The sequence below is a fragment of the Sinocyclocheilus anshuiensis genome, unplaced genomic scaffold, assembly GCF_001515605.1.
Source record: "Sinocyclocheilus anshuiensis isolate Anshui unplaced genomic scaffold, SAMN03320099.WGS_v1.1 scaffold1198, whole genome shotgun sequence".
Classification (NCBI taxonomy): domain Eukaryota; kingdom Metazoa; phylum Chordata; class Actinopteri; order Cypriniformes; family Cyprinidae; genus Sinocyclocheilus; species Sinocyclocheilus anshuiensis.
Window position 1 is genome coordinate 360,316 of NW_015557119.1, and position 23,149 is coordinate 383,464.

Below are 23,149 nucleotides of genomic sequence, written 5' to 3' on the forward strand. Positions count from 1 at the left end.
CTGTGTGCTGTCTGTTTATGCCATTTGTCTGCTGTTACTGTCATTCTCTACAGTATGTTGTTCTTTGTTGTCACTGTCTGTCTGTTGGGTTTTTCCTACCTCTACCACAGTCCTCCCTGTCTCTGCTTGGCCTACTCTAGCATCCTTCCTCACAGCACTGGTGTTGAAAGACCAGGGGTCTCTGGCTGTACTGATTCCAGCAACATCCTAGTTAATGAACACAGTATAGGATGTAAACATTACAGCAAAATATTTTCTCACTGACTGCTCTCAACATTGGAATACACATGCATACAAACAAGTAATAATAGCAGAAAAGGGAATAGAATATATAGCAAAAACTATAAATAGTAGCAGCAGCAAATCCTTTTTGATATACAATTATTTGTGAATTAAAGTATGCTGAAGTGTTGCTAGCAGCTTTGGCGCCACGGGGGGGCCTGAGGGGGCCCGGCTCGGCTACCTCGGTCACTGTGCCCCCTCACCTCTGGTGCCGTCTCCATAGTGGGTGCCCTGATTTTAGTCTGTGAGGCAGGGTACTGCCCCGGGAAGGTTTCCCAGGCTGTTAAATACACAGATTAATAGCGAAATGTTTTCATTTCGGTTCGTTCTTAGCAAAAATATATATATTTTTTTGTTCAGGTTATGCAGAGCGAAATAAGACTGAGTAGTCTATTTTATGTTTCAGCTGTTTGATCGCGCCGGCGCCTCACGCGCACACTATGCTACTGCATTCATTGGAAACAGCACATCTGTTCACCGTGCCGTTCGGCGTGAGCACCGGTCCACTGTGGCATATTTTTGCTCATTATGATATTTTTCCGTCGATACTGGAACGCGCGTGAACTACAAATCCTATTTTACCTAATAAATACGCTAAGAGTTTAGCTTCAAATAGGCTACATCGCAAACATTTGGATTTGTGCCTAATGAGAGAGGTAAGCCCAACTTTACCTTGCGTTTCGTTTTAAATTGATTTGTTTTGGCTTGTTTATTGCTAAGCCTATATTATTATATACTGCAATTATATTTATCCATTAGAATTATATATTTTTATTCTTGTTCTGTTCTGATACGGTTAAATTGAAAGAATTTGTTGTAAAGTGAGGGGAACTAAAATATCCTATTGTTCATAATGTTGGTATTTATTTTTAAATATGATTTATTCTGAAGCAATATTCTCATCAGCTTCCTATCAGCTGTGACATATACATCTGTGTGCTTTTTATATGTTATCCAAATTTTATCCATTTTGTTTACCTTTATAGAGGGCATTTTCCCACTAATCTTATTAATACTTTCATTTCAAATTCTTACATTTGATCAATAAATTCAATTATAATAATGTGATTATCTATACGTTATCACATTAAATCATTTACACTAAAAAATACAACTGCATTAAATAATATTATGAGATTCTTTTAAATATTTTTGAATATACAAACAAGAAATTGTGGAAATGATACTTTTCAACGAAATTAAAACGCCAGTGCCAGTAGTGTTTAATGAGTGAGTCATTGAGTCGTTCATTCAAACGATTCGTTCAAACGGCAGATTCATCAGATGTTTATGCATGGGCTAATGAAACTTCGACTCATTCAACCGATTCGTTCAAAACACTGAAACAATCAGCAATGAATCGTCTGGTTGCTGTGAGATGCACTGTGTTTCCGCCTAAAATGTAAGTGACCTAATATTGTATTTGCTTATTGAACTGTTTATAGAACTATTAAACAGTCGTAATGGTGAAAACGTTGTGTGATGTTGCCTAACTTATTGTATTTAAAATATAAAAACTTTTAATTTAGATTTTACGTTGTGTGATGTTGCCTAACTTATTGTATTTAAAATATAAAAACTTTTAATTTAGATTTTTTTACCTCGGCATGCTTATTTGTCTGGCGTTAATGAAGCATTAATGTCGAGCCCTGGAGTCTATGTGCCGGGGCTCAAACCCCAGATGGCCCCAGACCAATTTAAAACCTGATTATAACATTATTAGGCCTGCCGTTATTATTTCTGAAAATGCAACTTATTACGAGACTTATCTTTTTTTATTTTGCTCAAATTAAATTAATTTTTAGTGTCTTTTTAAAAGCATGCAGCAAACGAAAATATGCGATTAATCTGTTAAAATTGGTTACTGTGGGTTAGAGGTCTGCACAGGCTTTAAACTGAAGCACGAACCCGAGATTGTCTGACCCAGCCCGACCCGACCCGACCCGAGCGGCACAGTTCAATTTAGAGCCCGAACCCGACCCGAACTCGAAATCTTTTTTTGTTTTTTTTTCCCACAACGAATAGCCAATTTAAAAAAAAAAATGCTGTATTTCATGATTGCACGCAACGGTCAGTAAACAAATACATGTAAAGAAACAGAATCATTAAAGCTCGGCCAGTTCACAAGGCAAAAGAAAAAACACTTACCAGTTATGTAAGTTTATGAACATCAGGTGCTTCGGTCACATAAATTCTGCCGAGTTTTTGAATGGTTCTATACGACAAGACGATAATTCTTCCATCGTGCAAATTATGGTCATTTTCGTAAGTGAAGGCTCGTTAGCATTTGGCCTGCTTTAAATCAGACACAGAGATGCAGTGCAGTAAGATCGCATTTATTTGAATGAATTAATTATATCATTTATTTGAATTAGCGAGAGAGAGAGAGAGAGAGAGAGAGAATGGTCATTTTTGTCAGTTAAGGCTCGTTAGCATTCGGCCTGCTTTAAATCAGACACAGAGATGCAGTGTGGCAAGATCGCATTTATTTGAATTAATTAATTATATAATTTATTATATATCATTAAACATTAACCCGAAAGTATTTCGGGACCCGTCGGGCTCGGGTCGTGTAGCAGACCTCTACTGTGGGTTAACAAATTTACATTAGTAGGCTATTCATATGGTTGGCTTCCCATAGCAACAGAGTCTGGGCCAAATCTGGTTTACATTCACTTCTGGCTTCAACGTTGTGGTTAACATATTTACATTAGTAGGCTATTCTTATGCTTGGCTTCCAAGATAGCAACAGAGACTGGGCCAAATCTGCTTTACATTCACTTCTGACTTCAACATTGTTGTTTTTTCAGTCTTGATTGCAAATGTTTGTGGGGGTGGGGGGGTTTGTTTGTTTGTTTTTTGTTTTTTTGGATGTACGATGGATAATTAAAACAAAAATCAGGCTTGTGTATTTATGACGTCAATTACTAGGCCTACATTCATTTTTTTCAGAAATGGAAGTAATTTAAAATGTTATTGTGTGTTTGTAATTTTTATATTGTTAGCTATAGGCCTATACAGCAAACCTACAGTGCTTCCAGTAGGTTATTTTACGGAGCTGTAAACACGGGAATCTCAGACCGCATGCAATTTTTGCAGTTCATATATCAAAATAGGCTATATGTTATTAAATTGTACATATACTGTATATCAGATTATTTTATTTACAAGTACAAAAAAAACGTGGCCCCCCCAAAAAATTGTGCCTGCCCCCTCACTTTGTGCGCTCTTGCGCTGACCCTGGTTGCTAGTATGTGCTGCATGTGCATTTGTGTGTGTGTGTGTGTGTGAGTGTGATCTCTCTCTCTCTCTCTGTGTGTGTGTGTGTGTGTGACACAGGCTCCTCCTATCCTAAGAGTTAATTAATAGTTAATTAGAGCCACATTATTAAGAAACTGGCAGCATCTGTATCAGGGTGTGTCTCTCTCATTGTGTCTTCCTACCTCCATGACACTTGACTCTGCAGTCCACCCTACCTAAGGATTAATTGCATACTGTAAACGTATGTACTATATGCATGCTCAATGTTTTATTTTAATATATGACTATCTACATATTCAAAGTAAAGTTCACTACAAATGTCTACAGTACTGTGGCTATTGCTATAGGTTTTTGATGTGTTAGACTATATTGCAAGTAGCCTACATCAGTTTTTACCCTAAATCCCACTTTATCTGCTGATGCAATTCAGTAACGGGCTCATTAACACTTAAGTTAAGCAATTATCACGAAGCAATGACATTTTAAAATATACTGGGGTTCTATGCTAAGCTTACAACTGTTTAATACAATGTAGGTGTCACAACTGGGACAAGGAGGCAAACAGGCAGATTAAATCAAGCAGGTGGAGTTTATTAAAGCAACTGAGGAGAAGCTTCCAACAGAAGAGAATCAAACTGAGGAATCAATGGAAGCAGAGAACACCGTCTTATCTGGAGGTGAAAATCTTGTCCTTCGACAGATGGCAGAGGATTCCTAGATTCCTAACGAGTGACTGAGGTGAGTGTGTTTTTGAATGGTGTGGTAAGTGGGTGCAGGTGTCCGTGATTAATAATCAGGTGATTGTGAGCGGGTGTAGGAGGCTGGTGAGGCAGGTGTTTCCGTGACATTACCCCCTCCCCCACGGGAGTCTCCCGACGCCCGAGACCGATGGCAAGGATCTCCTTGACTCTGTAGATGGTCTCGTTGGAGACGACATCGAGCGGAGGAGGGGGTACCTCGTGTTCTGTGGAGGGAGGGAGAAGAGGATTAGTGAAGGGTTTTAACAGGGACACATGAAAGGTGGGTGAGATCCGGTAATGGTCAGGCAGGTGTAATTGGTACGTGACTTCGTTGATGCGCCGTGCTACGGGGAAAGGACCTATGTACCGGGGACTCAGCTTCCTGCTGGGCCGCCGGAGGCGGATGTCCCGGGTGGACAACCAGACGCGGTCCCCTGGTTGATAGACGGGATTGTTGGAACGACGAGCGTCTGCATTGACCTTGTGCCTCCGGACAGCCCGCTGGAGATGGATATGCGCTGAGTCCCATACTCTCTCGCTCTCACGGAACCAGTGATCTACCACTGGGACTTCCGACTGCTCTTCGGTCCAGGGAAACAGTGGCGGCTGGTATCCAAGGACACATTGAAACAGAGTGAGTCCGGTGGTTTCCTGGCGCAGGGAATTCTGTGCGTACTCTGCCCAGGGTAGGTACTGGCTCCAGCTGTCCTGATGTTCATGACAGTAGGCCCGTAGATACCGTCCGATTTCCTGGATTTTCCGTTCGGTCTGGCCGTTGGTCTGTGGGTGGTATCCAGAGAACAAACTGACAGATACTCCCAGGAGGTGGAAAAACCATCGCCAGACCTTGGAGATGAACTGAGGGCCTCTGTCGGAAACGATGTCTTCTGGGAGACCTAAGTTCCTGAATACGTGTTGGAAGAGGGCTTCGGCTGTTTCCAGGGAGTGTGGAAACACCCAACCCGTAGAACGAACTCGGCCGTGCGGTGCCGCACCAGCCCCTTGCCCAGCGGCTTTCCCTGGACAGTGGTGATCTGGTAGGTGGTGGCATTTCCGGCAAGGCTGCGGGAGGAGATGAACTTCCCCGACGCTCCAGAGTCCACAAGGATTTTGACTGGAAAGGATTGGGTATGATACATTAGAAGTGCATTTATATGAGGCATGCAGGACACATCAGGAGTGATATGGATAGTACTCACCGCTGGGCGTGGTGGACTAATGGGACATGGACAAATGGGACAGGTGCGGAGCTGGTGCTCATTGGATCCACAGTAGAGACAGAGGCCACGGGTGAGTCGACGAGATCGTTCCATGGAGGATAGGTGGTAACTATCCGTGATCATGGGCTCTGGTGCAGGAGATGAGAGGCTGGGTGAGGCAGCGGCAGCGGGCATGGGTTCCATATGGCGAGCGGTTAGGTGTTGGGAAATGCGAACTGCTTTTTGGAGGAAGCTGTCGAGCCCCACGGTGTCATCGTAGATGGACATCTGTTGCCGTAAAACGGGGTTTAGGCCTCGGCGGAAAGCCGAGAGCAGGGCAGCCTCATTCCAGCCGCTGCTGGTGGCGAGAGTGTGGAAGCAAAGCACATACTCGTGGATTGATAGATCTGCTTGCCGCAGTTGAAAGAGCTCCTCATGCACGGTGACCTCTGTGGTCGACTGGCCGAATACCTCCCGGAAGTGTTTAACAAAGCCGTCCAGCGAGGGAATCCAAGGGCTCTGTGAATTCCACAAGGCTTCCGCCCACTGCAAGGCTCTTCCAGACAGCAACGAGATGATGAAAGCCACTTTTGCCCGTTCCGTCACAAACAGGTGGGGTTGCAATTCCAGGTAGAGGGAACATTGCAACAAAAACCCGCTGCAGGAGGCTGCCTCACCAGAGAAGCTCGCTGGCCGGGCCATGGGACAGGCTGGTGGTGAGGCGGTGACAGTCGGCGGGAGGTGTGACGCCCGATCGGTAAAGGGCTCCGGTGAGGATGCGCTCCGAGGATCCATGAGAGTCCTTGTTGTAATCCTTTTAAGGGCTGGTCTTCTGTCACAACCGGGACAAGGAGGCAAACAGGCAGATTAAATCAAACAGGTGAGTTTATTAAAGCAACTGAGGAGAAGCTTCCAACAGAAGAGAATTAAACTGAAGAATCAATGGAAGCAGAGAACACAGTCTTATCTGGAGGTGAAAATCTTGTCTTTCGACAGATGGCAGAGGATTCCTAGCTCGACAGGCGGAAAGGTAGGCAAGGGACCCATGCTGAGAAGCTTGTAATCTTGAGACCAGCCGACGAGTGACTGAGGTGAGTGTGTTTTTGAATAGTGTGGTAAGTGGGTGCAGGTGTCCGTGATTAATAATCAGGTGATTGTGAGCGGGTGTAGGAAGCTGGTTCGATGCATTTAGCAGCGTCAGACTTTTTTCCTTTCTCAAAGTTTTTCTGCACCACCCTTAATTTTTTACGGTCCATTATCTAGCTTTTACTGAAAATTAGCTCGTGTTGCAATCTCTCTGATGACGTGCTTGATTTTGACTGAACGGTCCGGTCGGCCCATCTTGGGACCAGGCGGCCGGCCGTGGCCGACTGGGCAAAATGCTTAACATTCATTTATTATTAACAATATTATTATTATAACTACAGAGCAATCGTGCAAGCGATAAAAACACGTCCTATGCGCTGTTGGCCCGTAAAAACAATTTTATTTATATATATTTAGAAAAAATCTGACCGGCCCACATTAAACAAAATGGTCCGGCCCCTCTGGCATTTGCCAGAATTGCCAGATGGCCAATCCGCCCCTGGTATGCGCACGTGAAAATTACAATTTGCAAAAATAAATTACTCCACTGCTCACAAAGAGAAGTATGAACAGAGTTGCACTGTCCAAAAAGTTTGTGGTATAAATGTGCATTTTTTGCTTGAAACATATCTTGTCTTTTTCCTTTATTTTGTTGTCAGAGTGCACCAGAATAGAGGGCTGCATAGAGGGCTGCATAGAGGGCTCCCGTGGGACCCAACGCAAATCTTGCGGGAGCAGGCGGTTTTACCTTTGCTGCGGGCGGGAGTGGGCGGTCAGAAAATTTCACGGGAGACCCGCAGGGAACGGTGGGATTTGGCGTGTAGTAGAAATGGAGTCAACACGAGAAGTTGAGAAGAAAATTAAAGCGGCTGTTTACTTGACAAAAGCAAAGCAAGGCAAGTCAGACATCTGGAAACAGTTCTCAATTGTCACTGAAAAAAATGGGAAAGAGTTCAACTTTGTAAGTTGCGATAAATGTGCAAAAGTATTCATTTACAACGGACATAAATCTGCCACCTGTGCCCTGAGGCGACATACCTGCACAGTTCTCTGTGGCCAAAGCAAGCTCTCGTTCCCCCATAAAGCACTTCCTGCTCACGTTAAGCAAGAAACTACAGAAAAATAGTTCTTAACAGGAAAAAAAAAGAAAGACGCACAAGTCTGGGACCGCAGTCAGTCAGCAATATACTTCTCCTTCATAGTAATATGGAGTAAGCAAAGCAAGGCCCAGTGATCAAATTAATTTGTTTGTTTAGTAGTCTACGTTTTTAGTATTATTTATTTTATTTTTTGCAATAGCCTGTTAAGCAAGCTATTGTGAATGTTAAATTTTTAAGCATTCTATTTATTTATTTCTTTTTGTATTTAATTTGTTAAAATGATATCTAGCCTATTTTCAAAGTTCTCTGTGTTTATTTCATGTTAAAGTTATTTCCTAGTTAACTGTTTGGTGTGTGTGTATGCAGTAGGCCTAGCCTGCGTTTAAAAACTGAGGTGCCGCTAGTTGCTGTTTTGTTTTAACGGTTAATGTTTTATAAGCTAATAAAAAAATACCCAATGTTTTTGTCATGTGTGGTGCTTTGGTTTAGCATTGGTTACTTTATCTTATTTAAACGCAATCATGTTTAAAGTCTGTTATTCTGGATAACTTGAACCAATATTTAGTTTGAGTATTTGTGTACATTTTTCACAAGCTCTGAGATAAAGTCCGCGGGAGCGGGCGGGAGTGGACACAAACATTGCAGGCGCGGGGGAGCGGGCGGGAGTGGACAAACATTGCAGGCGCGGGCGGGAGTGGAACACATAGGTTGCGGGAGTGGGCGGTCCTGGTCATACATTCAGCGGGAGCGGGCGGGTGCGGGTTTAAGAAAACAGTCCCGCGCAGAGCTCTACACCAGAACGCTTCATTTACATGTTAAATTCTCAAAAATGTTCTTCTGGGGGGAGAAACAGAAGAGAGATGGCGCCGGGAAACAAGCGAGTGAGAGGAAAGGAGAGAGAAGAAGGAAAGGGATAAAAAATTCCTTCGAAATTTGCATTTGGCAGATTAATTTATCCAAAGTGACTTGCAGTGCATTTATTACAAGGAAAATGACCCTGGAGCAGCAGCCTGGAGTAAAGTGGCTTGTACAAAGAGACACTGGAGAGGTGGTGGCTGCATTGAAAGTGCGCAGCTCTTTGTGTGCAGATGAAATATAATAAACAAGAATAAATATTTATGAATACATTTATTTTCGCCAAATTAGATACTGATTATCATTCAACTGATTATCACCGATTATTAATTGCGCTACACACAAAATGCAGCAGTGAGAAATAGGGCTGCACGATTAATCGTATTTTAATCACGATAACGATGTCCACCTTTCTCGATTAATTAAAAATAATCGTCACGGTATTGAAAACATGTTTTTATTTTGGCATTTGCATTATCTTGCATTGCTAACAAGTCTTCACTAGCATAGATGCTTGTGGTTGCCAGATGTTAAGAGCTTAAAGGGCTAGTTCACCCAAAAATGAAAATGTGATGTTTATCTGCTTACCCCCAGGGCATCCAAGATGTAGGTGACTTTGTTTCTTCAGTAGATCTCAAATGAAGATTTTTAAGTCAAACCGTTGCAGTCTGTCAGTCTTATAATGGAAGTGAATGGGAATCACGGCTTTGAGAGTAACAAAAAAAAACTACACAAACAAAACCAAATTAAACCTTGCGGCTCGTGACGATACATTGATGTGTAAAGACATGAAACGATCGGTCTGTGCAAGAAACTGAACAGTATTTATATCAGGTTTTTTTTTACGTCTGATGCACTGCAATGTCTGAACTGTCCTGAGCGCGTACGCGTCTTCTTCTTCTACTTGCTTTACAGCGGATCGCAGACTTATAAGTGCATTACCGCCACCTATCTCTCAAATGGACCATTGACACTCCTAATTGAGATTGTAGATAGTGTCAATGGTCCATTTGAGAGATAGCAAAAAAGCTATCATCATGAAACATCAACCTTAGATTTAAACTGAATATAGCGAACCCCAGGTGAAATACATACACGAGAATGCTCATTTCATTTAACCTGTGTTCCGTGTCCTGTTTTGCTCCAGCTGTATAAACACAGATGCTTCTGCTAATATGCTTACATTCACTCCTGCATACGATGCAAACTGCTAACAAGACGCTTTGTTTAAACTTGTTTGTGGTCACTCATTTTAAAATTGAATTAGGAAAACCACGCATTATACACAGCGATACGGATTAAAAGGGCTTTCACTTATCTTAGATGTTGATTTCAGCTGCTTCTGAAGTGTGCTGCAAACTGCTACAACAAGCATTATCCAAATATTTGAATGTTGAGCAGCGAGCTCATTGGCTGCCGATACAGGAGCGAACCAATCAGCTGTGACATGTGATGATGATATCATTATATCATACTGAGTTAGATCTATCAGATTGTGCCATTTAGAGTTTCATGCCAGAACTTTGTATTTAACACAAAGTACCACTTTGGAAAAGTTACATCTCTAATAAATATACATTAACCAACAAAAATCTGCTTTTTTCATTAAATGGCGAGTTATAAACCAACGTAAAATGTACATAGCGCGCAACTCAAGTACTTGCCGCCATGACTTCACTCCTGAAATTTTCCGGTTAAAATAACACCCTGCTTAAACTTGCTCTTCACTCATTTCTAAATACAAATATTTTAACTGGACATTCTCTCCTAGTTTTCGTGAAGCAAGTTCATATGAAAACAATTTTACCTGAGAAAATGGTGGGACTGTTAAACACGGGTACAATGAATAACACATGGAGATGTGGCATTGATTCACGCTAGGGCTGTGCAATATATCGAAATATCGCAAATGTACATATCGCAATATGCATATCGCTACAGCTTTCAATATTTGGGGCCATGAACAAAAGACAAAGAAAAAATTACTCACTGCTCTTACCTAAATAACTTTTGTAGCTTAAATAAGAATCAGTGCATATTGAATTCAAAGAGTAAATACTACGCAGTGTTTTATTTTTCCTTTTTATTATTCAGTTCCTAAACTCATGTTAAAATGACATTTTTATGTAATGCTCGAGTAAAACACATACTGTTCACTTTCAGAAGTTGTTGTAGGGGTGCTTTCTTCTCACAAAAAGTGAAACGTATGCTAGTTATATTAGAATCAGAATGAGCTTTATTCACCACTCAAGTGTGCGTAAACACAAGGAATTTGTTGTGGTTTTACACAGGAACTCTTGGTACATACATACAAATAACCATATATATATATGACACAAGATAGTTATAGAAGTTCAGAAACTGTTTCATCTGAGCATGTGGCACTTTAAGCATTATCGTATCGCATTATTTAATGAGTTATCGCATATCGCATTTTTCTTCAATATCGCACAGCCCTAATTCACGCTAATTTGGGTTAATGTGAAAAGAACTCTTTAACACAGTGATTTAACACGGTCACCAAGATGTAGATAACACCAGCAGTGCTATTTTATTAACTTTTAATGTTAAAATAAAACTAACACTGTGTATTTGACAGTCCCTGAAAATTTAACACTACACTACATGATTCTTGATCTTCCCACCTGTAGTGGGAAATCTACTTACCCTCCATTAAGAAAAAAGTTGATCTAGTTCCCATATTCGCAATTTTTTTGGTGGCGTCTAAAGCTGTTATCTCCTAAAGTGAATCTTCACGTGTTCATTAAGGGTTACTTTACGTCTAAAACACTTTCCACACTGATCACATGTGAACGGCTTCTCTCCGGTGTGGATGTCCATGTGAGTCTTAAGAGATCCGTTTCGTGAGAAGCTCTTCCCACACAGTTTGCAGGTGTGAGGGTTTTCTCCAGTGTGAACTCTCATGTGGGAATCAAGAGATGGTTTATATCTGAAACTCTTTCCACACTGAGAGCATGCGTAAGGCTCCTCTCCCGTGTGAACTCTCATGTGAATCTTGAAGCTTACTTTATGAGCGAAACTTCTTCCACACTGCTGACATAAAAAACAGTCCTCTCTTGAGTGAATCCTCATGTGGGAATTGAGGATGTCTTTGTGTGTGAAACTCTTCCCACACTGATCACATGTGAACGGCTTCTCTCCGGTGTGGATACCCATGTGTTTTTTAAGGTTCCCTTTTTGAGTGAAACTGGTTCCACACTGTTGGCAGGTGAAATGCTTTTCTCCCGTGTGAATTCTCATGTGGCTTTTAAGGTTCCCTTTTTGACTGAAACTCTTTCCACATCGTTGACAGGTGTACGGTTTCTCTCCCGTGTGAATTCTCATGTGGATTTTAAGGTTTTGTTTTTGACTGAATCTCTTTCCACACTGATGGCAGGTGCAAAACCTGTAAGATTTCTTCTGGGCTCTTTTTCGTGAGGAAGTCTTTTCGGTCTTTGTGGATTTTTTCCCAGTTATGAAATCATGATATTCTTCTTCCATTTCATTCAGTTCTTGACTCTCTTCTTTCAGTGGCATCAGGTCTACAGTGAAAAAAATGAAAACAAATACATGTTAAACCTATGCTGTAAAATTGACTAACACTGTTTTCCATTACAATGGTACTATACTGTAAGAAAAAAAATCAATTATGGGAAATATTGGCCATTTCCTATGTGCCGCAATATACTGTGAATAGTGTTGCATTTTGGGGTTTATTTAGAATCAATGGAAAAGAGCATGAATACAGAACACTACAGTAAACAACAAAATCCTCAGTGTTAAATGAACATTCATCAGTGATAAAGTGTTGCGGCTGTGTCAAAGTGCCCTTGCATTCAGTTTACCTTCAATCTGATTTGTTCACGGGAGTTGTGAAGTTGGCAGTACGTTCTCAGCTTCTCATAGAAGGAGTAGGTATATACATACATACAGGTATATAAGATGGCAGGAATGCATCCATTCATTAAGGTTTATGCTGAGGAGCCGAGAGCTTGTTTCTGTCATTCTGTAGGTAGTTCCAGGTTGTGGCAAAATGGACGTAACGTCTCCATTCCCTCTTTTAGGGAACGAGGGTTACATATGTTGGAGTTCCTAAGGAAACGCCACAACCACTGAACTGTGTTACGAGATTTCACGATGCAGGTGCCGGTAAGCGGAAGTGTGCCTAGACAGATGCAATCAAAAGCCGTAACCTTCCCATCATTTGCACCTACTTTCAGACAGAGCAAGATGGCGCCAGTATGCTTGACTGGCCATCTGCTCTTTGGTCTGTTTGTTTGGTTGTTTTATTTCTCTTTTAACTCAGAATATTTTTACTTTAATTGTTTATGACCGTCAAACGCTTTTGAATATAAGGGACTCTGTTGCTGATGGCTCTGGTAAACGCTAGATCTCTTGTAAATAAGACATTTATTTTGTGAGACTTCACCTCAAACAAACTGGATTTTTTATTAGTGACTGAGCCTTGGTTGAGTATGGGGGGGATACAAGCCCCTTTTCTGAACTTGTGCCCTCCGATTGCTCTTTTTTTTAACTGCCCTAGGCTCTCTAGCAGGGGCGGTGGACTTGCGTCTGTTTTTAAAAGCAGTTTTTGTTGGCGATCTTTAAAGACAATTGTTTTTGAGATTTGAAGTTCTCTTGTTTCAGCTAAATATGGATCAGTTAGTCATCGCTGTTGCCCTCCAAAACCTAATAAGGATTTTTTAAATGAGTTTGCAAACATTGGGCCTCATTCATGAAACACGAGCAGAATGAATTTTTGTGTAAATCGTTCGTAAAGCCGTTCTGACGTAAACTTTTGAATTAATGAAAATATTCGTATTTTCAAAATGTTACTTGATACGAAAGAAATGTGCACCTGCTCCCTACCACGTGTAAATGGTGCGTAAAACGTTTTGTGTTCTTTTTGTCAAACTGATGACACTGAATTTTGCTGCACTGCCATAATAATTACAAGTTCGTTTGCCCTTGGCCTCTATTTTTAATTTTTTTTATTTTTACATTTTTAATTAATTCATTTATTTTTTATTTCTTTTTATTTTTTATTTTTTTGCAGCTGAGTTGATCATTGTAAAAGGCAGCACTCGTCACTGTCACTATTTACCCAGCCGTAAATAAAGGAGGGGCGGGACAAAAACCTAAACATCCTACTTGTACAACAACTGCCTACAACAATTGATAAGTCAATATTACTGGTTACTGCTTTATTATATTTAGTAAAATTCTTAAAAATGAGAATTGATAAACTGTTTAGCTTTGGGTAAAACGCAGCGCTGGTCACTGTCACTTTTTACCCATCCGTCCAATCAATGGAGGAGGGGCAGGACAAATACTACACCGACCAATCATCCTACTTGCACAACAACTGAACAACAAGAGAAGTTAATATTGCTGGTTACTGCATTTTTATATTCAGTAATATTCTTCAAAATGAGATACTAGTAATAGGTTACTGCTGTGGATATTCCCAATCATAGCAACCAAAGCGTCTCAGCTGGAAAAACGCTGTGCCACCAAAGCGTTTTCCAGTACCACCAGCTGGCCGTTTTAAAAAGAGCGCCTGACTTTTTCTGCTGGCTAAAAACGCTTTGGTGGACACACGTTATTGAATATATATTGTTAGGCATATGGCCTATTAGTGTTTTTTGCATTTATGCAATATACTGGAGCCAAACCTGAGAAAGTAGACCAGTCTTGGACACGCAATTTGCATAGTTGTAATTCAAAGGCGGGGATTATGCTAATTGTGAATGAGCGTGCACACGTGCCTCATTTCCAAATGTTGGAATTAATTTAATAGTAATGAATTTAACTATCAAATCGGACGTTTACGACGCGTTTGTTAATCCGGAGGAGAGTTTTCGGGAAGGTCTGTTTTACGCGCAAATTACTCAGAATTTACTCCTATATTTACAAACGTTTCATGAATGAGGCCCATTGTTCTGCTGTATGATTGGCTTTTGATTGTGGCGGACTTTAATATTCACATTTGCTGCGAGTCAAACTCCTTGGCCAAGGATTTTATTAATCTGATTGACTCGTTTGACTTTATCCATGTGGTGAACGGTCCAACTCACAAACAGGGCCACACATTAGACCTTGTGTTGGTGTATGGTATTTCGATTTGTGAACTCGAAATCCTGGATTCGAGTTTTTCTGATCATATGCCGGTTACATTCACCTGCTCTCTTCCAAATGAAGTTTCAAAAACTACGAGTGTATATTCACAGCAGATTCTGACCTTTAGTCCATCTTCTAATGATGATTTCTCTGCTCTCTTCAATGAGGCTTGTCAAACTTACAGTCTTGATTCCCTTTCAAATTTGTTTAATGTTGATGAACAACTTATGTTGTTCAATTCCATCAGTAATGACATAATAAATTCTGTGGCTCCACTAAGAGAAAAGCAGCAAAATTCTAAAGGTGAACCTTCGTTAACTAGCACCACACTTGAAATTAGACGGGTTTGTCTTTTGAAATATTACACGAGTCACTCAGTAGATACCAAAGATCAATCAAAGCTGCAAAATCTCAGTACATTGTCTGACATTACAGCGAAAAACTGCAATAAACCTAAAATGCTTTTAAATTTGGTTGTGAGTACTGTGAGTGCTGTCCATTTTAATGCATCAACTGCAGTATGTGACCGCTTTTTAAAGATTTTCATACAAAAGTTGTTGATATAAGACAGAATATTGTGTCTTTAAACTGTGATCCATCTGTTCTCTCTGTGTGTTTCATCTTTCAAGGAATTTCAGCCAGTTACTTTTAATTCACTTCAGGATATTATTAAGCAGCTTAAACCCACCACATGTCTGCATGACATAATTCCAACACGTTTTTTACTGCAGGTCTTTGATGTTGTTGGGCCTAGCATTTTAGCTATAATAAATAAGTCCCTTCTCACAGGTGTTGTTCCTAAATATGCAATACCTAATACCTAAAATATGCAACTGTTAAACCTTTGCTTTAAAAAACAAATCTTGACCCAACCATCCTCTCCAATTATAGACCCATTTCAAATATATCTTTTATTTCTAAAATATTAGAGAAAGTTATGTTGGAACAACTGCAGAGTTTTCTGGAGCTGAACAGTGTTTTTGAAGAATTCCAATCTGGATATAGAAAATATCACAGTACTGAGTCATCTTTAGTAAAAGGATTCTGTGATACTCTTACTTTTAGACTTAAGTGCTGCCTTTGATACTGTGGACCACAGAATTCTTATCTCACAACTTAATGTGTGGGTATTTAAGGTATTTAAGGACTTAACTGGTTTAAGTCCTATCTGAATGACATAACTTTTTCTGTTTGTCTTGATGGGTTTTCTTCTTCTGTTTCCGTTTTGGACTATGGAGTCCCTCAGGGCTCCATTCTGGCCCCAGTCTTGTTTTTGTTGTATATGCTTCCTTTGGGTACTATTTTTTCTAAACATGGGGTGTCATTTCACTTTTACACCCCTAAAGTAAATTATTTGTATTTGCCCCTAAAGAAAAATGACAAAAAAGGCTCAAGCTCATTAGAAACATGCTTGTCTGATATTAAGTCTTGGTTTTCTTTACATTTTTTTGCATCTTAACGAGAGCAAAACTGAGGTTATTGTGTTTAGGCCTACAGGTGCGCCAGGTGCTTTTGATGGTGACCTGGGAGATTTGGTTCACCATGTAAAACCCTCTGTGAAAAACCTAGGTGTTATTTTTGATTCTGCCCTCAAATTTGATAGACAGATAAATGCTGTAATTAAATATATATTTTTCAAATTAAGATTATTGTCCAAAGCTAAGAGTTTCTTAACATTTGCAGAGTTTGACAGAGTGATTCATGCATTCATTTCATTTCATCTCGACTTGACTATTGTAATTCTCTTTATATTGGAATGAATCAATCCACTATTAGTTGTCTTCAGATGGTTCAAAATGCAGCCGCCAGACTTCTCACTGGCACTTGGAAATTTGATCATATTTCCCCAATATTAGTCTTTGCGCTGGCTGCCAATTTGTTACAGAATTTATTTCAAAATTCTGCTTTTTGTTTTTAAAGCTCTGAATGGATTAGCTCCAAAATATCTTTCTGATCTTTTGTCTTTCTGATCTTTTTACTCAAAACAACTCTGCTAGATTATTAAAGTCATCTCAACAAAGATTGCTGATGGTTCCGAGATCTAGACTTAAGTCGAGGGGTGACTGAGCTATTTCTATTGCTGGTCCAAAATTGTGGAATAGTCTCCCTTTATCTATAAGATTAATTTCCACAGCGTCTGAATTTAAATCCAAGTTAAAAACTAACCTTTTCTCTCAGGCTCACCACTGTACTATAAACTCCCTATTTATCATTGCTTTGCAGTCTTTTTTAAGAAATTTATAATTTGTCTTTTTGTACAGCTCAATGATCAAACACTGTTGTTTTTATTTTGTGCTATATAAATAAAATTTGATTTGATTTGATACTTAAAGGGGCCAAAAAGACAGAACTTACTGAGAGAAAGATCATTTGGTGTTCCTTTTTTTTTTTTTTTTTTTAATGAAAGCTTTCTCAGTCATGACAACTTCATGTTGGGGACATTTTGGAGCCACATCCTACCCATAGAGAGGTGACATGGACTGACGTGAGGGCTGTACTACATATGGAAGAACCCTATGGAAAACAGAAGGAATTCTATCAGAGGAAAGACACAAAAGGGAAAGCGTACCGTGGAAAAATACATATACCGGATTACCTGACGGGAATCTCATGTAATTGGCACCTAACACAGTACAAGGGCTGACCGGATGGGCATGCAACATGAGTACTGAGCCTGGCGTCATGCTCCTCCACTGAGCCTGATCGCACAGGGTACTGGAGTAGCTCAGCCAGGGTTCACTTGGTAGGGAACTCTCTGGAAGTGCAGAAAATGTCCTTCCTTAGGGGGATTTGCCAGGGAAAGGCTGTCGCAAGGAACATCAGGTCAGAGGACCAGGTCCAGGTGGGCCTGTAGGGCACAACCATCATCCGGGCCGAGGGGGCCTCAGTCAGGGAATTAAACAGCTGGCAATGGAGGACTCCTGGGAGGCGATCAGGTGTAACTGAGCTTCCCAAATAAATGCGACGCGAGTGTATAACCACTTTATGGTTGATGTATGCAACCGTCGCAGTGTTGTCCATCCAAATGAGCACATGCTTGCCCTGAAGCAGCGGTCAGAACTCGAGCAACGCTAGCAACACCATCGTGAACTCGAGTCAATTTATATGCCACTGCAGACGAGGCCCTGTCCAGGGCCTGTCCCTCTTGCATACAGAGGCCCCCAGCCCAATCTGAAGGCATCTGTTGTGACAACAACATGCCTTGACACAAGCTCTAAGGGCACTCCTGCCTGTAGAAAAGCAAAGTCTGGCCAAGGGCTAAATAAGTGGTGACAGATCGGCATAATGATCACCCGATGTGTGCCAAGTTGTAAGTTTATTTGCTTCAAGAACAGCAACGTTAGTAACTCTGTGATGAGAACATCATGTAGCTTTTAAGTTGTGAAACAATTTTATTGATAAAACCATCAGAGTGGCTTTGACAAGTTGAGTGTGTGTCTGCACTGTATGTGTGTGTGTGTGTGTTTGTATGAGTGAGCAAGAGAGTATGTGATTTCAAAAAAACGTTTTAATAATGACACATTTTCCAGAAATTTTTCGTTCAGCTTTCAGAACCAACCTATTTGTTCATCAGTTTCTTCTTGTTTGACTATGACTTCTTCAATCCTCATGTCTTCACTCTCCTCTTTAATAAACGCCATCTTTATAACAGTGTCACGTGGATCTCAGTTGCTTCACCAGGAGTTTTTCCTGTCTATGTGGACACTTTGTCCTGTTTAAGATGAGAATAATGAACAGAATTAGTTCAACAAGGGAGTCAGTCAGAGTGAGAATTAAAGGCCTTAAATGATCTGATTAGTCAACAAAAAAAAAACACTGAAAACTAGCATTACGCTGCAAAAAATGCTTTTCTAGCTTAGATTTTTTTGTCTCGTTTCCAGCCAAAATATAAAAAAATTCTTAAATCGAGAAGGATTTTCTAGACAAATAAAAATTGTCTTGTTTTCAGAAAAAAAACAAGTCAAAATTAAGTGAGTTTTTGCTTGAAACAAGTTGTTTTCTGTTTGAAATAAGATTATTTTGTTTACCCCACTGGCAGATTATTTTGCTTGTTTAAGCAAAAACTCTTGAAATGTACTTGAAACTCTTTCAAGTCTTGAAAACAAGACAATATTTACTTGTCTATAAAATCCTTCTTGATTTAAGAATTTTTAAGATATTTTGGCTGGAAACAAGACAAAAGATATAAGCTAGAAAAGCATTTTTTGCAGTGTACAACTGAACAAAAAAAGAACAAAATCACTGCAAAAAAGGCTTATATTAGGTATTTTGACTAGAAACAAGACAAAAATACTAAGAATTCTTAAATCAATTTGCATTTACTAGATAAGCAAAATGACGGAAGATATTTAGTCTTGCTTTCTGAGGAAAACATATAAATTAAGTGAATTTTGCTGTGTGTGAGTGTATTTTTGTACTGCTTTACCACAGATGTTAAAGTTAGATGCATATATTCATCTGATGTTGTTTTGTGTTGCTGGTATGTTCATGTCTGTCTTTTAGATATTCACATTTTTCTGATGTGAATGCCATGCATTAGCTGCGTTTACATTTTTAATCGTATAATACCAGTCTCAGAGATGACATACTCCGTTCGTGTTTTCTGGAAATCATATAATGGCAAATGTCGGTACAATTTAACCTTCAGGTTGTGTTTAAATCCCTGTAACACTTGTGGTGTTAAAATGACCGGGGCACAAAAACAGCTTATAGATATCGTTATGCAATATTATCACATCTTTTTGTCAGCTTGTTTTCTTTCAATTAGGACTGGTTTTGTGTTTATTTTTGGAACTGATTCATCGTAGGCCTCATTAATCTGACTTTACGTACATGAGTTTTTGAGTGAAAAAAGCATTATTTGTGGATAATTTTATTATTATTGCCGAACTTATAATTATATACAAGATCAGGGACAGATGGTTGTATCTTACAATGGACAATCATAATGACATAAAACATCATGCGTTCATCATAATATGAGATTATATATATATACACAGAAAAAAGCACAGTGACAAGGATAAATATCTTTGAATAATTCATCATGATGCTGTTCTTTATATAAGCCTGAGGGATGAAACGAGAGTTAAATTCAACAAGAAAACAAAGGAGATTTAAGCCACTTTTGCTTTTGGTTGAAATATTTTGCCCATAAAATGAAGAAATTAGCAACATATTCAAGAGATAACGATTTTGGGTTTTCGTAATAAAAAATAAAAAATTCCTTTAAGGATAAAACGGTGGGTCACATTAGTAGGGTTAAAAATGTAAGAACTTATATGAACCCAACATTTCTTGGCTATACTACAATCACAATAAAAGGTCAGCTGTTTCTTCAACAAGACCCCAAAATGAGCAAGTTTCATCAAACAAGATACTTACAGATAGATGACTTAAACCTGTCGCTCATGTCTTTTAAGTTGCGGTCTGCGTCGATTTGAACACTTTAAATGATGAAAACACAAACCTTTCTTCAGCTGAATCACAACAGAGGCAGGAGCGCGGCGCAGCCTTGTGACGTCACACCGACTGGGCAAAATAAAAGTCCTGTTCACAAGTTAAACGTGCATAGAAATTCTCACACACACACACACACAAATACTCATAATAAAACATGTCAGCCTGTATTTATTTATTTTTGAATTCTTGGTGAAATATTTAAGCGATTTTTTTTTGCCAATGAAAGACTGTGTAGCACATCTCAAATGTGATTTTATCTATTTGTTTACTGTAGAATGATGTGAATGTCAGAAACAGTTATGATCTGACGTGATGTTACTGTATCTAACAGGTGATTGTGACGCAGCAAAACTCTCCTGTTAATGTTTCTAATATTTCCACACATTCGGTAAATGCTGTGATGAATTATTATTTGTTTGAAGTATTATTCATTTTGTTTTTTCTCAGTGTACTGCCTGGGTTGTTATTCAAGAGATAACGATTTTGGGTTTTCGTAATAAAAAATAAAAACTTCCTTTAAGGATAAAACGGTGGGTCACATTAGTAGGGTTAAAAATGTAAGAACTTATATGAACCCAACATTTCTTGGCTATACTACAATCACAATAAAAGGTCAGCTGTTTCTTCAACAAGACCCCAAAATGAGCAAGTTTCATCAAACAAGATACTTACAGATAGATGACTTAAACCTGTCGCTCATGTCTTTTAAGTTGCGGTCTGCGTCGATTTGAACACTTTAAATGATGAAAACACAAACCTTTCTTCAGCTGAATCACAACAGAGGCAGGAGCGCGGCGCAGCCTTGTGACGTCACACCGACTGGGCAAAATAAAAGTCCTGTTCACAAGTTAAACGTGCATAGAAATTCTCACACACACACACACACAAATACTCATAATAAAACATGTCCGCCTGTATTTATTTATTTTTGAATTCTTGGTGAAATATTTAAGTGATTTTTTTTGCCAATGAAAGACTGTGTAGCACATCTCGAATGTGATTTTATCTATTTGTTTACTGTAGAATGATGTGAATGTCAGAAACAGTTATGATCTGACGTGATGTTACTGTATCTAACAGGTGATTGTGACGCAGCAAAACTCTCCTGTTAATGTTTCTAATATTTCCACACATTCGGTAAATGCTGTGATGAATTATTATTTGTTTGAAGTATTATTCATTTTGTTTTTTCTCAGTGTACTGCCTGGGTTGTGTTTTATTTGGTTCTTTTGTTTATTAGCCATGTGTCCATACTGTAAGTGTATCTTGCTTTCAAAATGAAGCTGCTGTGTAAAAGCTCCGCTTATTATTATTTTATTTATTTTTTTATTAAGTACAAAATCTGAATACAACAAACTGGCATTAATTAGTATACAAAAAAACATTCTGGTATGGACGGCTCAACACAATAGAATCATAATAAGCTCCAGACAAATCATATAACAAAACATTCCAAGAAACCAGTAGAGAATTGCTTTGGATGACAGGCAAATCCGTGTTTTAAAGTGAATGCATTGTAATTTAACATATTACCAGTGTCATCCATTAGATCCAGCACTGACCAAATATTTCTATTTACCCAGTCCTCATAAAACAGGGATTTGTTTCTGTGAAGAATATATTTGTTATTCCATATAGGAGTATTGTGGGGTGTAAAATTGTGTGTGTATGCCAATTTCCAGCATAATAAGACTTGTTGGTGGAATGCTGCTAGCTTCACTGGAAGTTTGGATAAATCAAAGTCACATCATACCAAAAGCTCTCAGTATCACCTAAAAACATTTGAAGCCACTTACGTTTTAACAAAGTATTCACACTCTCAAATTCAATTACAGTCAGACCACCTTCTTCATACCCTTTGATAAAATCAGATTTTCTAATATAATGAGTTTTGTGCCTCCAAATACAGTCATACATTTTTTGAGGCTTGTTTTTATAATAACTGAAGAGAGAGCTAAAGAAAGAGCTGGATAGATCAGTCTAGATGGATATTCAACTTTAGATAGAAGAATTCTCTCGAAAATTGATACATCTCTCTGTAACCAGCTATTCAAGATACCATTGGCTTTTTGTATTTTATTTTCAAAATTTTCTTTCATACTAATCTTCAAATCTTTGGAAATAGAAATGCCTAAATATTTCACCGTCTCTTTAACTGGAATGTTATACAAGGACACATCTCGAATGGGGTGTAGGGCCAAAAGTTCACATTTGTTTAGATTTAGTTGAAGGCCTGAAGCTTTACAAAAGGAATTGATTAGAGAGATAGCCAGAGGAATTTGCTCTTTGTTTTGTAAAAATAATGTCGTATCATCTGCTAGCTGACTGATTGTTAAGGTTTTCTCAAATACATTTAATTTCTTCACAGATAAATCATGACTAACCAGAGTGGACAGCGTATCTACAGCGAAAATAAACAAAAGCGGGGACAATGGGCATCCCTGCCTTATTCCACGGCCAATCTGAAATCTTTGTGTAGTACCAAACGGGAGAAAAACGGAAAACGGAACTACTCTGTAAATCGTTTTTATAACACTAATAAACTGCTCACCAAAATTGAAAAGTTCTAAAGTCTAAAGAAGAAAAGCGTGCTCTATCATATCAAAGGCCTTTTTGAAATCTAAAAATAAAATGAATCCATCATCCTCTATCAAGTGACTGTACTCCACCAGATCCAGCACCAACCTTGTATTATTATGAACAGATCTTCCTTTAAGAAAGCCTGATTGTGATTCGTTAATTAAATTATTAATGCCCACTTTTGATCTATTAACACATCAATGTCTGCTGTAGGTGTGAAACTTTTAGGAATCTTATCCAAGTTGTAGGCTAGTCAATATTGGTCATATTGGTCAATCTGACATAAAGGATCCGCGAATGAAACTGTGACCACAAACATCATTAACTTAAAGGGGTCATATGATGCGATTTCAAGTTTTCCTTTCTCTTTGGAGTGTTACAAGCTGAGTGTGCATAGATAAGATCCCTGAAGTTGCAAAGACTAAAGTCTCAAAACCAAAGAGATATTCTTTATCAAAGTTAA

The 23,149-nt window shown here is 39.1% G+C and overlaps 1 protein-coding gene and 1 long non-coding RNA gene across 4 annotated transcripts in view; one reads left to right on the forward strand and one right to left on the reverse strand.

The window, feature by feature from the left end:
• LOC107677801 (zinc finger protein 721-like) overlaps window positions 1–23,149 on the forward strand; it is a 95,786-nt gene that overhangs the window by 14,750 nt on the left and 57,887 nt on the right. The window contains exon 3 of the mRNA XM_016472838.1: window positions 21,873–21,902. Coding sequence (XP_016328324.1) covers window positions 21,873–21,902 — 30 coding nt within the window. The remainder of the gene's footprint in view (window positions 1–21,872; window positions 21,903–23,149) is intronic.
• LOC107677815 (uncharacterized) lies at window positions 11,858–20,890 on the reverse strand. 3 transcript variants are annotated; one of them, XR_001632889.1, is made up of 3 exons: window positions 20,864–20,890; window positions 18,203–18,355; window positions 11,858–12,065 (listed from the first exon to the last, which is right to left on the reverse strand). It is a non-coding gene; the product is annotated as an uncharacterized LOC107677815 (long non-coding RNA). The 3 variants fall into 3 exon arrangements; XR_001632888.1 differs by lacking the exon at window positions 20,864–20,890 and adding an exon at window positions 20,114–20,176; XR_001632887.1 differs by lacking the exon at window positions 20,864–20,890 and adding an exon at window positions 20,029–20,161.